This window comes from Bubalus kerabau, chromosome 4 (genome assembly GCF_029407905.1).
Source record: "Bubalus kerabau isolate K-KA32 ecotype Philippines breed swamp buffalo chromosome 4, PCC_UOA_SB_1v2, whole genome shotgun sequence".
NCBI classification, from domain to species: Eukaryota; Metazoa; Chordata; class Mammalia; order Artiodactyla; family Bovidae; genus Bubalus; species Bubalus kerabau.
The window spans coordinates 21,649,682-21,664,607 of record NC_073627.1 but is presented as its reverse complement, the minus strand read 5'-3'; the positions used below and the strand labels follow the sequence as shown (position 1 = coordinate 21,664,607).

General features: G+C 40.3%; 1 protein-coding gene across 9 annotated transcripts in view; it reads left to right on the top strand.

Moving 5' to 3' along the window:
- Nucleotides 1-14,926, top strand: part of ATP6V0A1 (ATPase H+ transporting V0 subunit a1) — a 56,890-nt gene that overhangs the window by 13,101 nt on the left and 28,863 nt on the right. For 5 of the 9 annotated variants that reach the window (XM_055575839.1, XM_055575845.1, XM_055575842.1 and 2 more), the window contains exons 3-9: nucleotides 3,378-3,456; nucleotides 4,611-4,708; nucleotides 5,703-5,831; nucleotides 11,743-11,846; nucleotides 12,166-12,292; nucleotides 14,137-14,219; nucleotides 14,831-14,924. In XM_055575839.1, coding sequence (XP_055431814.1) covers nucleotides 3,378-3,456; nucleotides 4,611-4,708; nucleotides 5,703-5,831; nucleotides 11,743-11,846; nucleotides 12,166-12,292; nucleotides 14,137-14,219; nucleotides 14,831-14,924 — 714 coding nt within the window. Of the gene's footprint in view, nucleotides 1-3,377; nucleotides 3,457-4,610; nucleotides 4,709-5,702; nucleotides 5,832-10,941; nucleotides 10,992-11,742; nucleotides 11,847-12,165; nucleotides 12,293-14,136; nucleotides 14,220-14,830; nucleotides 14,925-14,926 lie in introns of those variants that run through there. The other 4 variants (XM_055575843.1, XM_055575841.1, XM_055575840.1 and 1 more) reach the window with 3 other exon arrangements.

Here is a 14,926-nt window from a genome sequence, read left to right as displayed (position 1 = left end):
GCATCAATTCTTCGGCGCTCAGCCTTCTTCACAGTCCAACTCTCACATCCATACATGACCACAGGAAAAACCATAGCCTTGACTAGACGGACCTTTGTTGGCAAAGTAATGTCTCTGCTTTTGAATATGCTATCTAGGTTGGTCATAAGTTTCCTTCCAAGGAGTACGTCTTTTAATTTCATGGCTGCAGTCACCATCTGCAGTGATTTTTGGAGCCCCCAAAAATAAAGTCTGACACTGTTTCCACTGTTTCCCCATCTATTTCCCATGAAGTGATGGGACCGGTGCCATGATCTTCGTTTTCTGAATGTTGAGCTTTAAGCCAACTTTTTCCCTCTCCACTTTCACTGTCATCAAGAGGCTTTTTAGTTCCTCTTCACTTTCTGCCATAAGGGTGGTGTCATCTGCATATCTGAGGTTATTGAGATTTCTCCCGGCAATCTTGATTCCAGCTTGTGTTTCTTCCAGTCCAGCGTTTCTCATGATGTACTTTGCTGCTGCTGCTGCTGCTAAGTCGCTTCAGTCGTGTCCGACTCTGTGGGACCCCATAGACGGCAGCCCACCAGGCTCCTCTGTCCATGGGATTCTCCAGGCAAGAACACTGGAGTGGGTTGCCATTTCCTCCTCCAATGCATGAAAGTGAAGTCACTCAGTCGTGTCTGACTCTTAGCGACCCCATGGATTGCAGCCTACCCAGGCTCCTCCATCCATGGGATTTTCCAGGCAAGAGTACTGGGGTCGGGTGCCATTGCCTTCTCCTCATGATGTACTCTGCATATAAGTTAAATAAGCAGGGTGATAATATACAGCCTTAACGTACTCCATTTACTATTTGGAACCAGTCTGTTGTTCCATGTCCAGTTCTAACTGTTGCTTCCTGACCTGCATATAGATTTCTCAAGAGGCAGGTCAGGTGGTCTGGTATTCCCATCTCTTTCAGAATTTTCCACAGTTTATTGTGATCCACACAGTCAAAGGCTTTGCATAGTCAGTAAAGCAGAAATAGATGTTTTTCTTGAACTCTCTTGATTTTTCCATGATCCAGCGGATGTTCGCAATTTGATCTCTGGTTCCTCTGCCTTTTCTAAAACCAGCTTGAACATAAGGAAGTTCACAGTTCACGTATTGCTGAAGCCTGGCTTGGAGAATTTTGAGCATTACTTTACTAGCATGTGAGATGAGTGGTACATAATACCAATAATTTCCTTATTAGTCTCTCTGTTACCAATCTTTCTCTCTCTTACAGTTCATTCTTCACATACAATATTCTTCAAAACAGCAAATCTTTAAAAAAAAAAAAAAAGTAAAAATCAGATCATTTGATTCCATATTATTGCCCAGAGGACAAAATCTTCCACATCCTGCTCCTTGCATTCCCTCATCTTCATCTGTAGAAAATGTCCCCCATTCTCTGAGAATATGATTGATTTATGTCTCTGAGTCACTTGTCATGGTCTTTCTGCTTGCATTCTATTTCTGCTTATTGAACTCTGCCTCATTGCCAGCTCAGGTGTTACTTTTGTGCATTTTTTTCTCTTTGTCCCCCAAGATAGAATCAGTTATTCCTTGTGTGTGTCTGTTCCCCACCCCCCCTTTTTTTTTTGCCCTCATTTTTTTTTTTATGGAGGTAAACTTTTATATTCAATGAAATGCATAGATCTTAGGAGTACAAGTTGATGATTTTGGTAAATGTATACACCTTTATAACCATCACCCCAATCAAGATACAGAATATTTCCAGCAGCCCAGAAGGTTGTCTCGTGACCACTTCTGGTCAGTCCATACCCACCATAGGTAACCACTGTTTTGATTTCTACCATCATAGATTAGTTTTGCCTGTTCTTGAACTTCATGTAAATGAATGATACAGTACAGACTCTTTTTTTTTTTTATTACCCAGACTCTTATGTCCAACTTCTTTCACTCATTCAACTTCATGTTCTTGAGATTTAATCTCATTTTATATATTTCTGTAGTTGATTCTTTTTTATTCCATGATATGAACATAGCACAGTGCTTTTATCCAGCCTCTTGTTGATGGATATTTGGATCACTGCTAGTTTGGGGGTATTGTGAATAAAGCTGCTGTAAACATTCTTTTTTTCTTTGGCTATACTGCACAGCATGTGGGACCTGAGTTCCCTGACTAGGAATCGAACCCATGCCCCTTGCTACAGTGGAAGCATGGCGTCTTAATCACTGGACTGCCAGCGAAGTCTTTACAAACTTTCTTGAACAAGTTTCTGTGAACATGTTTTCATTCTCCTTAAGCAGGTGCCTAGTGGTAGAATGTTCAGTCATGAGGTAGGTAGGTGAATGTTTATAGGAAACTGCCAACAACATTTTGCTTACTCTTTAATAATATTTTCACAAAAGTTGTATTGATTGGTTTCTGTCTGTCTCTTCTGTAGGGCTGATAGCTCTTCAAACCTGGGACATATCTTACTCTTTGTATTCATACCAGTGCTTAATAGTGTCTGGTGCATATTTGGTGCTCCAGAAATGTTGGGTAACTATTAGTTCTTTATTTGTATTACTTTTATGAAACTTATCACAGTCTATCTTATGGATTGTATTCATCTTTCTTCCCTATTAGGTTGCAAGCTTCTTAATGAGGAGGAATTTGTTTTATTCTTGTTTGTGTTTCCCAGAATATCTTGTGGCATTGTTTTGAAAATTACTTGTGATGGGTGGATGATTGAATAAACAAGCCTGTTACCTAGAAGGTGAAGACCCTGGGCAGAAAACTGAGAGAAGTTTGCTTTCTCTCTCTACTGATTGAGAAGAAGGAGAGAAGGAAAACCAGGCAAAGCTTCTATTATATCCATTGCCCATATTTGGGAGGTGGTTGTGCTCACTGAGCCTTTTGGCCTGAGATGAACATGTTGTGCTACTGTGTTTTGTCATATTTGCCTCCATTCCAGTATAAGCCTGCAGCAGTGAGAGAAGGGTTTTTACGTTTCCTTGGTGTGACTGGTCCTAAAGTGGGTTGTGTGGATCAGTAGAAAGTTTTTAATAGCCTTGTATTATCCAATATTTTGGCCACCTGATGCAAAGAGCTGACTCATTTGAAAAGACTCTGATCCTGGGAAAGATTGAACGCAGGAGGAGAAGGGGATGACAGAGGATGAGTTGGTTGGATGGCACCACCGACTTAATAGACATGAGTTTGAGTAGACTTTGGGAGTTGGTGATGGACAGGGAGGCCTAGCATGCTGTGGTCCATGGGGTCGTGAAGAGTCGGACACGACTGAGCAACTGAACTGAACTGACACATTGACATTAATTAGGTTTTCACTTCACAGGATCTGTTGCTTATGAAAGAGAGGAAATGGATACAGTATTTGAATATTTAGTATTCTGTTCTTATTTTGCAGTTAAATCCAGATGTGAACGTTTTCCAGAGGAAATTTGTGAATGAAGTTAGAAGATGTGAAGAAATGGACCGAAAGCTTCGTATGTGCATTTTGGTCTTGTCTGATGTTCCTCTAGTGACCCCTTTGTCTTAGAGTCCTCTTCATAAAGGAAGAAAATACTATGAAAGGAAAAGGAGAGAGGACAAATCTTGCAGTCTAATGTGAAGATGAATTTCTTGTGCACAAGTAGATATGTGGTATTTGGGCTCGGTGGTGCTTAACAGAAACTTTGAGATGACAAGGCTGCAAGCTGAAAATACTGTTTTTTGTTTTTCTTTTATGGGAAGAGTTTTATGTCAGTGCTACACTGTAGAATTCTGAGAGATAGGACCTAGAACACCATCAATTTTAGATGGCAGCATAGCCAGCTTTAAATTGTCTATTTATGCGGGAAGAACCTAACATTTATTGAGGTACTATTGAGAGTTAGGGTGTTCATACACTTTATTTTGTTCATTCCTCACAGCATTCCTTCAAGAAGGGTATCAGTTTCCTTATTTAAGTAAATGAGGAAGCTAAAGATCAGAGAGGTTAAGTGATGTGCCCAAGAATATAAGTGGCCACGATGGGATCAGTGTTTGAATCCAGGTTGTCTGCCTCCAAAACCCAAGATCTTGCTGCTGTATGATGCCAACTTTCAGTTAGGTGAATTTAGTCTCTGTGCTGAAAAACAAGTCAGTAGTTATCACCTGAAAACACACTTTTCTCCTGTGTTTTGGGGCCTTTTCTGTGCTTTATTTCTTGTTTTGTTTAACTCAGAGCTGACCTATTTTCAAATTTAATGAAACCCTTGTTGGTTGGAGTTGTCTCACTAGTGTGCTGAGGGTCAAATATTCTACTGAGTAACACTCTACTTTAGCTCTCCTCTGCACCAATATCTGTGACCAGAGCCATCATACAGGGTTGAGAGCTGACACAGATGAGAACCAGTGTTAAGATCAGAAGAGGAAAAGAAGACAGTAGTGGACTGATAAACCTCTTTGCAGGAACTGTGCTTTAGAGAATGTGGGGTAGGAGGAAGAGGAGTGTGAAGAAAAAAGGATTTACAAGTTCTGCTTCTTTTATATGAAAAATGTCTTTCTTAGAATGAAGCTCTTCTTAGCTAGGTTTGGGATCTTATTATTTTTTTCCTCACATATTGGTAGTTCCAGACATGTGGAGCTAGACATGAATGTTTTGATTCTGTCGTTCTAGGATTTGTTGAGAAAGAGATAAGGAAAGCTAACATCCCAATTATGGACACTGGTGAAAACCCAGAGGTGCCCTTCCCCCGGGACATGATTGACTTAGAGGTAAATAATTCTTCTGAGGAAGCCAGATAAGTTTCTTTCTATTTAAGGGCAGAAATTACTTTCCTAAGTAGATGGAAAGTAGAATAATTCTTGCCGTCCTTTTCTGTTGATTGCAAGTTTCTTGTGGATGGGATTAAAATGAATTTCCTTTTTCATGGTATAAAAATCACTATGGTATTAATATCTCCAATACTGTCACATGCCACTAATGTTTATTGGCTTGTTGAAAATTTATTGGATTAATGTTAATTTATCTAGTAATTTATTAATAATCTCAAACTGAATCTCATAAAATCTCGATAGACTTTTCAGTCATTATTTTATCTAAAGTCCCCTGAGGGATTTAACCAAGTGTATAACAGAATCTATAGACAAAAAGGGGCTATTTTAAGCAAAAAAAAAACCTTTATAAAGAAAACCACCCTGGTAAAAACACAGTACAGTCATCCCTCAGTAACCAGGGAAGATTGGTTCCAGCCCTTCCCTCGATATCAAAATCTGCTGGTGTTCAAGACCCTTGTATATTAAAAAAAAAAAAAACCCTTGTATAAAATGGCTGTAGTATTTGCATATAACCTATGCTCATCCTCCCATATACTCTAAATCCTCTCTGGATTCTTACAGTACCTAATACAATGTAAATGGTATGTTAATCATTGTAAATACAATGTAGATCACAGATAAAATAGTTGCTACTGAACAACAGATTCAAGTTTTGCTTTTTGGAACTTTCTGGAAAATGTTCCTCCCCAAATATTTTTGAACTATGGTTAACTAACCATAACTATGATTAACTAAACAATCTGTGGATATGGAACCAAAGAATACACAGGGCCAGATGTATTGCTGGGTAGATATGAAGATACCTTTGAACATTCAGCGTGGCCAGCATTCTGTGGGATGGATTATTTCATCTGTCTTTTAGAGCAAGCATTTTGAGCTTAGTGTGAGTTAATAGTTTGGTTGTTTTTTTGTTTGTTTTGTTTTTCTATAGGCTAATTTTGAGAAGATTGAAAATGAACTGAAGGAAATCAACACAAACCAGGAAGCTCTGAAGAGAAATTTCCTAGAACTAACTGAATTAAAATTTATACTTCGCAAAACTCAACAGTTTTTTGATGAGGTCAGACTACTGTTCTTTTAGTATTGAAGCAGCTGATACTACACCAGCACTAATGGGCCATATTTTTATTCCAATAATTATTTTAATTTGCTAGTTTGGGAACAATACCATTTCTGCACCCTGTTTTAGTTGAAGAAATGTCAGATTCTGTTCCATTTTCCATGCAGTACACAGCCAGCCATGGTTTTGTATATTTTTGCATTTTCAGCAGTTTTTCATCTCAAGATGAGGAAAGGAATCCTAAAGTAGTTGTGTAAACATAGATGAAATTTTACATATGAAGGTAAGTATATGCTTGAAGTTGAAGCAACAGGAAAAAATTATACATGAAATTGAAACAAAAATTTAATCTCCAAACCTTTTGTCATTAAATTTTAGCTTGTATCCTCTATGGTTGCTTGTCAACCTTTGAGCATATTTTTAAGTACTCCAGATGGCAAGCACACTTAATTTGAGAGCTGTTTTTTATGTTGTATGGAAAATTGGTAGGATGCTTGTTTGAAATTCCTGGATTTTCCTCTAAACTCAACTTCAGTACCTTGTAGGGGGAAAATGTTAATAAGTTTCTGGGTTAAAAATGTAGGTGACTCAGTTGCCAGGGGACAGCTTGCTGAAGTGACCCTACCACAAGGATTTGGAACAAGGCTCTCAAAAGGCTTCCTTCTCCCAATTAAAGCTGGGGAGGAGTCTTAGCTTTCAGTGTGGACATGCTTTTTCTGATGGCCTAAAATATGGGTAGCTCTTCTATTTTATAGGTGTCTTTGCCACCTGATTAGCAACATCATACATTTCATAGATTGTCCCAGTCACTATTCAGCATGCCTTCCTATAAGTTCTTTTTAAAAAAAAAAAATCTCAGCCACGCCTTGCAGCATGTTCCCCGACCAAAGATCAAATCCATGCCTCCTGCACTGGAAGCACTCCAGAGTCTTAACCACTGGACCACCACGGAGACCACCCAATTAAGTTCTTTATTTCCTTTGCTCAACAACAAAAATTAGCAAAGCTTTTAAAAAAACAAAAGGCCTGCTTTAGTTAGTATCTGATAAGTCCTTGGTTTCACTTTTAATTTCTATGTTTTGAAGAAAAAATAACTCTCCCTAGTTCTCTAGCCTGGACCAGGGGTTTGCCACCCAGCAACATCAGCCTCACCTGGGAACTTGTCAGAATGCCAGTTCTCAGTCCTCACTCCAGACTTACTGAATCAGAAACCCTGAGGGTGGGGCCCAGCGATCATTTTCACAAGGTGATTCTGAAGCATGCTAGCGTGAGAACCACACGGGGCTGGAGAAAGTCAGCTGAAGACGTGATACATTCCTCAGTAACTGAAGATCTGACTCAGAGAAACCATGCTAATTAACAAGATCTACTGGAGCCAGGGAAAGGGGGAAAAGCTCCTAGGAGTTAAATTGCCTGGTCCTGAGAATCAGGATCAGGCTACATATCAGGAGAGAGAGGGTGTGAATATTCAGTTTGCTCGCTGAGTTGAGAATTTTGAACCTGACTGTAACTTCTTTCACCAGTCCCCGCTATCATCACATTAAAGGATGTGGGACAGTGTAATTAGCTCTTTCCAAGTGTTTCAGGTCTTTTGCAATAGGCATGGTCACTTATGTCAAGTGGTTTTTGATGAACAAATAATCTGGAATTCCAGTATACTCACTGCCTAAACATTATTATTATTTAATAATAATATTATATTTAATAATAATAATACAGCATTATTATTGTTGGATCATTTGAAGAGCGCTTGCTGTTTGTGAGGCATCAGCTGGGTGACATGGTCTCTGTGTTCAAGGGCTGTATCACTTAGTCATGTCTGGAAACATCCACGAACATGGTGACTCCTTAGGCTCACAGATGGCCTGCTTTTTATACGTGTCCAAGCTGCTGCCCACAGATCCAAAGTAAACCTGGCCTCAAGATCAAAGCTCAGTTACTTTTATCATTATTGGGTACTTAGTTCTTTTACCCTCTCCCTGCCTTTTTTCCCCCTTTTGATATACCCTTTAGTTTGCTGCTAAGTCACTTCAGTCGTGTCCGACTCTGTGTGACCCCATAGACGGCAGCCCACCAGGCTCCCCCGTCCCTGGGATTCTCCAGGCAAGAACACTGGAGTGGGTTGCCATTTCCTTCTCCAGTGCATGAAAGTGAAAAGTGAAAGTGAAGTCGCTCAGTCATGTCTGACCCTCAGCGACCCCATGGACTGCAGCCCACCAGGCTCCTCCATCCATGGGATTTTCCAGGCAAGAGTACTGGAGTAGGGTGCCATTGCCTTCTCCGACCCTTTAGTTTACTGCTGGGATATTGATTAGATATATGAGAATGTTTTTCGTAGTCTCCTGAGTTTTAAGGATTGGGATAGACTTCCTAGTCTAGTTCATTCTGGGAGAAATTCTGAAAAAAGACTGACAAATGGACTCCCTTAAGGAAAATAGTTTTTTTTAACTCTTCATTTTATAATACAAAAAAAAAAAAAAACACACCACAAAACAATAATAGTAAAAACAAAATAAGCAGAATCACTTGGAAAGATGATACAAGATTTTAAAATTGTTACTATGGGTTTAGGAATTTTCTTTGTGGTTAATAGGTGTAAACATGAAATGCCAATCTTGAGAAGTCAGGCATGACCTTCACACCCTCTCCATTTTGCATCGTTTCCCCCCTCCTACTCATGCAAAGCATTTTTTTGAGCATGAGGCCTTGGCTGTGAGAGGCTCTTCTGCTGCTGTCGTCATCAGTCCCTCTGTTTCCAGTGGCAGGAAGCCCTCCTTTTCCCTCCTAGTGCACAGTCAGCATCTTGTCCACTCTCGCCATTAGCTCATAGCCTCAGCCAGGTCCCTTTCAATAGCCCCTGCCCTGCTGAGGCCAGACAGCAGCCTCAGGGTCGCTGCCAGGACAGAAGACAGAGCCGCACAGAGTTAAGCATGTCTGCACCTGCGAGTGCACGCTTCACACTATGCAAAAGATCAGGAGACTTGGGACCTCGAGTCTCAGAAATGTAGACTTTTCATGAGCCTTTCTTCCATGCCTGAGATTATAATGTTTGCTAATGGCCTGAAACACTACCTATTTTAAACCCTTCTTTTGAATATAATTTGGTGAATATGATCAGTAATTTACAATAATGAGTTAGCAGAAAATGACCAAATCAGAAAATGATTCGCTGCTTCTCCAGGCATAGGGGTTATGATTGGCCAGGTGTGGAGAAGGGGAGAGGTAAGCACATATTGAATAATCTTATGATTTATGATGATTACAAATTCAACTTAGCCATTTCTTATCCAGAGCATTTTAAATGACTTGTTAATGATTATCCTTTTCTCAGTCTTCTTGCTTATGAAGAACTGTAAGAGCTGGAGAGATTTCTCTGCATCTTTTACCATAAGCACCATAACATATGAAAGCATAAAGAAGACTGGAAAAGTAATGGTTAATGGCATGCAGAGCCCTGCCTTCCTTTCCTTCTGAGTTTTCCATCCATCTGCTTTCTTTACTTTTCTTTCCCATCTGCCATCTCCTTTGGGGCTTGCGTGAATACTTCGGGTGATGAAATGTAATTTCTTTCTCATGTCAATGGAAAGAAAAGTATTTGCTCTTGGTCATGTAGCTTGAACTGGATGTGCTGCTTATACTGAAGAGTAGAAATAAACTACTGAAGTTGTGCTACTTCCTCTTTCAAGGCATGGTTTTAGTATTCTGACTGGGGGAACGGGTAAACCAGAGGGCACAGCAGGTAATGTAGAAGAACTTTGGCAGTACTTTTATGAGAGAACCCAGATTAGGACTGAGATACTTCATGACATGGTTTTAGATATTGCTTTAAAGGCCCTCAGTTAGTGGTTCTGGACAGTTTCTCATCAGGCACAATTATTTCATTTGAAGGATTCTTAAGTTTGAAATGGTGTAATTATTAATTAGAATATTATTGTAAATTTGTATTTGATTTTAATTCTGCCTTTTTTTTTTTTTTTGTATTCCCAGAGATTCTAGATGGAGCCTCCTCCTTTAGAGGAGCACTGTTTGCTTTTCCATCAGTTCTCCCCTTTAGAGCACATATTTGCACTGAGCTTTATCTTTATGGTTTACTTAAACCAGGCATTGTGAACCATGCAGTAGAGTAGACAGGAGGCTTGTGAGTTTCACTGGTTTTTGCTAAGGGACATCCTGAGCAAGATGAAATGCTGTAGTTACTCTGGATCCTCAAAGCAAGTTGCCTGTGGTTTGTAGTCAGCGGATTTGATTTTAAGCAGAAACAAGAACTGTGCACTTGAGAACAAGTAGTAACCTGTGCCCTCATTATCTCATCTTCAGTTAGTTCAGTTCAGAACGTTTCCCAAATCTCATGGTGGTATTTCTCTGCACTTCTGGTGTGCCCACTGCCTATCCTTCATTTTTTTTTTTTAAGAAATTTTTTTCTTTTTTCTTTTGGTCTTTGAGAGTTGATCCTGCTTCTAGAATTTACTTCCCGAACAATTGCTTTCACTTGTTTAGACTTTCAGACTTATCTGGTTTATACTCAGTTTCCCACCCCCACCCTGTGACTTTACATTTATAGTCCTGTGACTATCAAGAAGGGATCCCCTGTGGCTTTTTTTTTTTCTAGCAGGATTGATAAGAGTAGAATCAAATTGAAATTTAGAGTGAAGATGATGAGAAAAATTCTCCTGACTTCATTTTTATTTAGTTCTGCTTTTGAAAAGGAAGATTCCTCTGGCTCACTTCTAGTCTTTGGTCAAACAGGTAGGCCATGGATATTGAAGCTGGGGAGGTGAGGCAGTGGAGCGGTCAGTTAGCCGTCGTTTCTTAGGGCAGCTCCTCCTTCCCGGTGAGAGGAAACAAGGCGAGACGTATTGTGGAGAGAGGCTGAGAGGAAACGGGGCAAGAAGTATTGTGTAGAGAAAGCCTGAGAAATGTAGGTCTGCATCTGAGAAGGTCCCGCTCCTCCTCCATTTTATTGTATAAACTGTCGTGGTGGAAATCATTTTAAATCTCAACAATCCAACAGTCCACATGTTCTGAATTGGCTTATTATCTGTTACTTTTTCTTCACTTGATTTAGATTGTTGACCTAAGCTATGTTCTCAAGAATCCTTAAGCTGTAAAGCCCACATGAACTTTTTACCTGGATTCCTGGTCAGAAACTAGGACATTCAGGTATGTTTTCACTTTTCCTTCCCTTTATTGATGCAGTGAAGGCCCATGCCTGCCCAACTATTGTGTTTCTTACCTTTTTGGACAAAGAATACCCTTTAAATCCCATGGTTTGAAGCTTTTTTTTTTTTTTTAAATAGTGGGTGTGCTGAAAGCCCCCATGTTTTGACTTTTTAAGGGCATGGAAAACCTAGATGTCTGGATACACCCCTTCTATCTTTCTCCTGTTCAGGACAGTGACAGCTCCTTGCTTTCTTCCTGGGAAAGAGAGTCTCCATCTTTTACATCGTTACACAGGGAAAATTCTAATTTGTAGCTGCCTGGAAATTTGATATTGAATGTATCTGCTGAACTGCCTTGTTTTTGCTCAAAAGGAAGAAATACTTCAGCTTCCATGCATATGCAAAAATATTTTTGGTACTTTCATGGCTTATTCAGGAAAACATAAGAGAAAAAATGGTTTCCACCAAGTCACAGGTTTATACGGGTGTCACTATCATTTAACGTTTTTTTCTTTATTCCTTATTTCTAAAACCATTTCCCCAGATGCTTTACTGGGGCAGTTCTGCTTCCTTTACCTCTTGTCTTTTCTTTGTTTCTTCCCCTGTTCTTCTTGTCTTCTTTTTGTGGGTATGTCTTCTCTTTTGGCGGTTTTCTTTTTTTCATCTTTATTTTCTGAACTTATCTCCTGGTTCCTCGTTCCCTGCATGCCACTAACTATTTTCATTAGATATTAATTGATTTGTGAATTCAGGCTGAATTGCATCATCAGCAGATGGCGGATCCAGACCTGTTGGAAGAGTCCTCGTCCCTCTTGGAGCCAAGCGAGATGGGAAGAGGCACGCCCTTGAGACTTGGGTAAGTACCACTTCAACCCTCTGTACTCAGCGGAGTCATGTCCATTTTTGCTGTTCAGAAGAGCAGTCAGGCTGGGCATTCACTGGCTTCCAGGATGCCCTCTCTTCTGAGCCTGTTGCAAGTTGTTGCTGACTTACTTTGGGTTCAGTTCCTAAGTCGTTCTGTCAACCCTCTGCTGAGTCCAGGAATCAGATTTTGGCAGTTATTTTGGTATAGCAATGCCCAGCCTCCTGTCTGATGTCTTTCCCCTCCCCTGCTCTTCATTTTCCTCCTATCCTGTGGCATGGAACCATTCCCAATCTGGCTCTTCTCCCCACAGCTTCGTGGCTGGTGTGATTAACCGGGAGCGCATCCCAACTTTTGAGCGCATGCTTTGGCGGGTGTGCCGGGGGAATGTGTTCCTGCGGCAGGCTGAAATCGAGAACCCCCTGGAGGATCCTGTGACTGTAAGACAAGGGAATTGCGTCTGGTGGAGTAGGTCTGGTACAGGGAACTCAGAGCAGCAACATAGCATGTGCCACCTGAACCTGACCCTCCCAAGAGGAGCCCTTACATTTACTCCATCTGGATCTGTGAATTTGAGGGACTCCTCTTTTCCTCTTCACCTCCATCGTATGTGTACATACAGTGTACACGTGATGTGTGTCAGGGATCAAACCCAGGCTACAACAGTGAAAGTGCCGAGTCCTAACCTCTGAGCTGCCAGTGAATTCCCTCCAGTTATTTCAGCTTGATGTGTTTTCTGGTACTTATCTGGGACCAAAAGAACATTAACTCTTAAATGAAAATTAAAGCAAGACATCTGGTTCCAAGTTTGGTAACATCCATGTGTACAAGGAGGAGAGATTTCCTAAACTGTGATCTTCATAAGTTGATGAAACTTTAATTGATGGTTTTTGGTCTACTTGTTTGTTGGGAATTTTAGGAACTTAGTTTCAAGATTTATGTTGTGCAAAATAGGATGATATTCCCTACCCAGTGCTTTGGAAAGCAGGAATAACTTAACATCTTGGCATTTGACATAACAGGACAGAGTTCTTAGCATAAATCTGCATGTATATGGTGAATCCTTTCAGAGATGACAAGCAAAGATGAGTAACTGTTCTGCAAGAAATTTAGTTCACTTTGCTATTAGTCTTATTTAGAAGCCTGGAGTTGGTTATTATGTTCTCAATTATCTTTTGGGTGTCTTAAATTAGTATTCTTTTTTTTTTTTTAACCTAAGAAGAGAGGTTGAATTATGAGGCTTCTCAGAGTAGCTGGGTCCTTCAGCTAGAAGTAAATGGATCATGTCCTTGGGACCGAGTAGGAGGGTGGTGACATTTAGGTTACGGTGAGTCTCCTAAAGTATCAGTTTTGTAGTCTTACTGAAGACTGTCTTTGGGTCATGGAAACATCACAATCAGCAATTACACCTCGTGTGGAGCTATTCTCAGGAATATTCAGTCAGGTTCCTGGGCAACAGAAGCATTATTTTTATCAACAAATGGAGTAAAGGGAGGGTCTGGCTGTCTCTAACAAAGCAGCTGCACAAAGAATGTGCTCCAGTTAATTCCTGGAGAACTTAGGAATTTAAGACCCATGAGCCTTACTTACTCCTTCCCTCCTCTTCCCTCTTTATCCTCCAAAGTTTTGTTTGTTTTCCTGATATAAAAGCTCTGTAGGAACTGGAGAAAAGACAGGCCACCAGAGACAGTCCTGGCTAACACCCACTATAGAGTCTTTTTCTGATCTTTCCTACTAACCTTTGCCTCAGGCTTCAGGTATACACTTGGTCTTTGGATAGATTGCCTTCCTCCCTGCCCCCTGAGGTCTAATTCAGCATGAATCATGAGATTGTGCATCAGCATTTCTCCCCAGCTGCTCAGGTCCTTGTAGTTATTCAGTCCCCTTTATCTGGAGTTTCTGAGCATGCGAGCAGGCAGGAATGACTTCCTTTCTTCTTCTCTGTACTTGAGTCATTTAGGCAATATAAGAATTATTCAGTTTGAATAGTTGAATTGGTAGATAGGGCTAAATTCTACTAAGAAGAGAATCATCTTTGCATCTGTGTCAAGCTCCTCATTGAGTTTAAAAACAAGTATGGAAAGATTTTTGTAAATCTTTTGTAAATCTTTATAGAGCAAATGTTCTTGTGGAGCTTAAGACATGGATTGAAGATAATGGTTAAAGTGCATGGTTGCCAGACCCTTAAAGGATTCCAGTTGTTTCTTTGTCACCAAGAAAGAAAGATGCTTAAGAAGTTTCTGGGTTATAAGTCTGAATTCTTGGTTTTTGGTTTGGGGCCTAGGGAGACTACGTGCACAAGTCTGTATTCATCATTTTCTTCCAAGGCGATCAGCTGAAAAACAGAGTCAAGAAAATCTGTGAAGGGTAAGAGAAACATGCCTCCCCGCAGGGTGTAGCCAGGCCACCTGTTAAGCCTGTAGAATAGTGAGACACAAGCCCTGTAAGTCCACCTTAACATGGGGAATATATTTTTTAATAATGTGAAGGTTATCTTGATCAGAAATGGCCTAAGTTTATTTTTTTTTACAGACCGTCAAAATCACAATTTCCTTTTCTTGGGAAAAGTAATTAGGACTCATGGTTTATAAATTTTACATTGTTTTTGGACAATGGGTTTGCATACCTAGCAGTGTATCGTAGGCACGGTGCCCTTAAACTTTTCTGAAATTCTGCCCATGAGATCCTTGCTCCATGCCATTTTTCTCCAGCACTTTATAATGTGATTTGTAATAACTGCTTCTTTCTTTTTTAATCTAAAGGAATTTAATAGTTACAGAGAATGCCAAGACAGTTCAAATGTTGCTTGCTGCTCTATTGTAGGCCCCTTCCCATAAATAATGATTATTGATTAGTGCATCAGTCTGAACTAATCCTGTTTTGGTCCTTCCAGTACGTTGGGATTATGTTCTGAGATTACTTAAACTGGCTCCGTGAAGCAATGTCAGTGTTCCTCAGGCTGTGTCTGCACATTCCAGGTTCCGGGCTTCTCTCTATCCCTGTCCTGAGACGCCGCAGGAGAGAAAGGAGATGGCTTCTGGAGTTAATACCAGGATTGATGATCTCCAAATGGT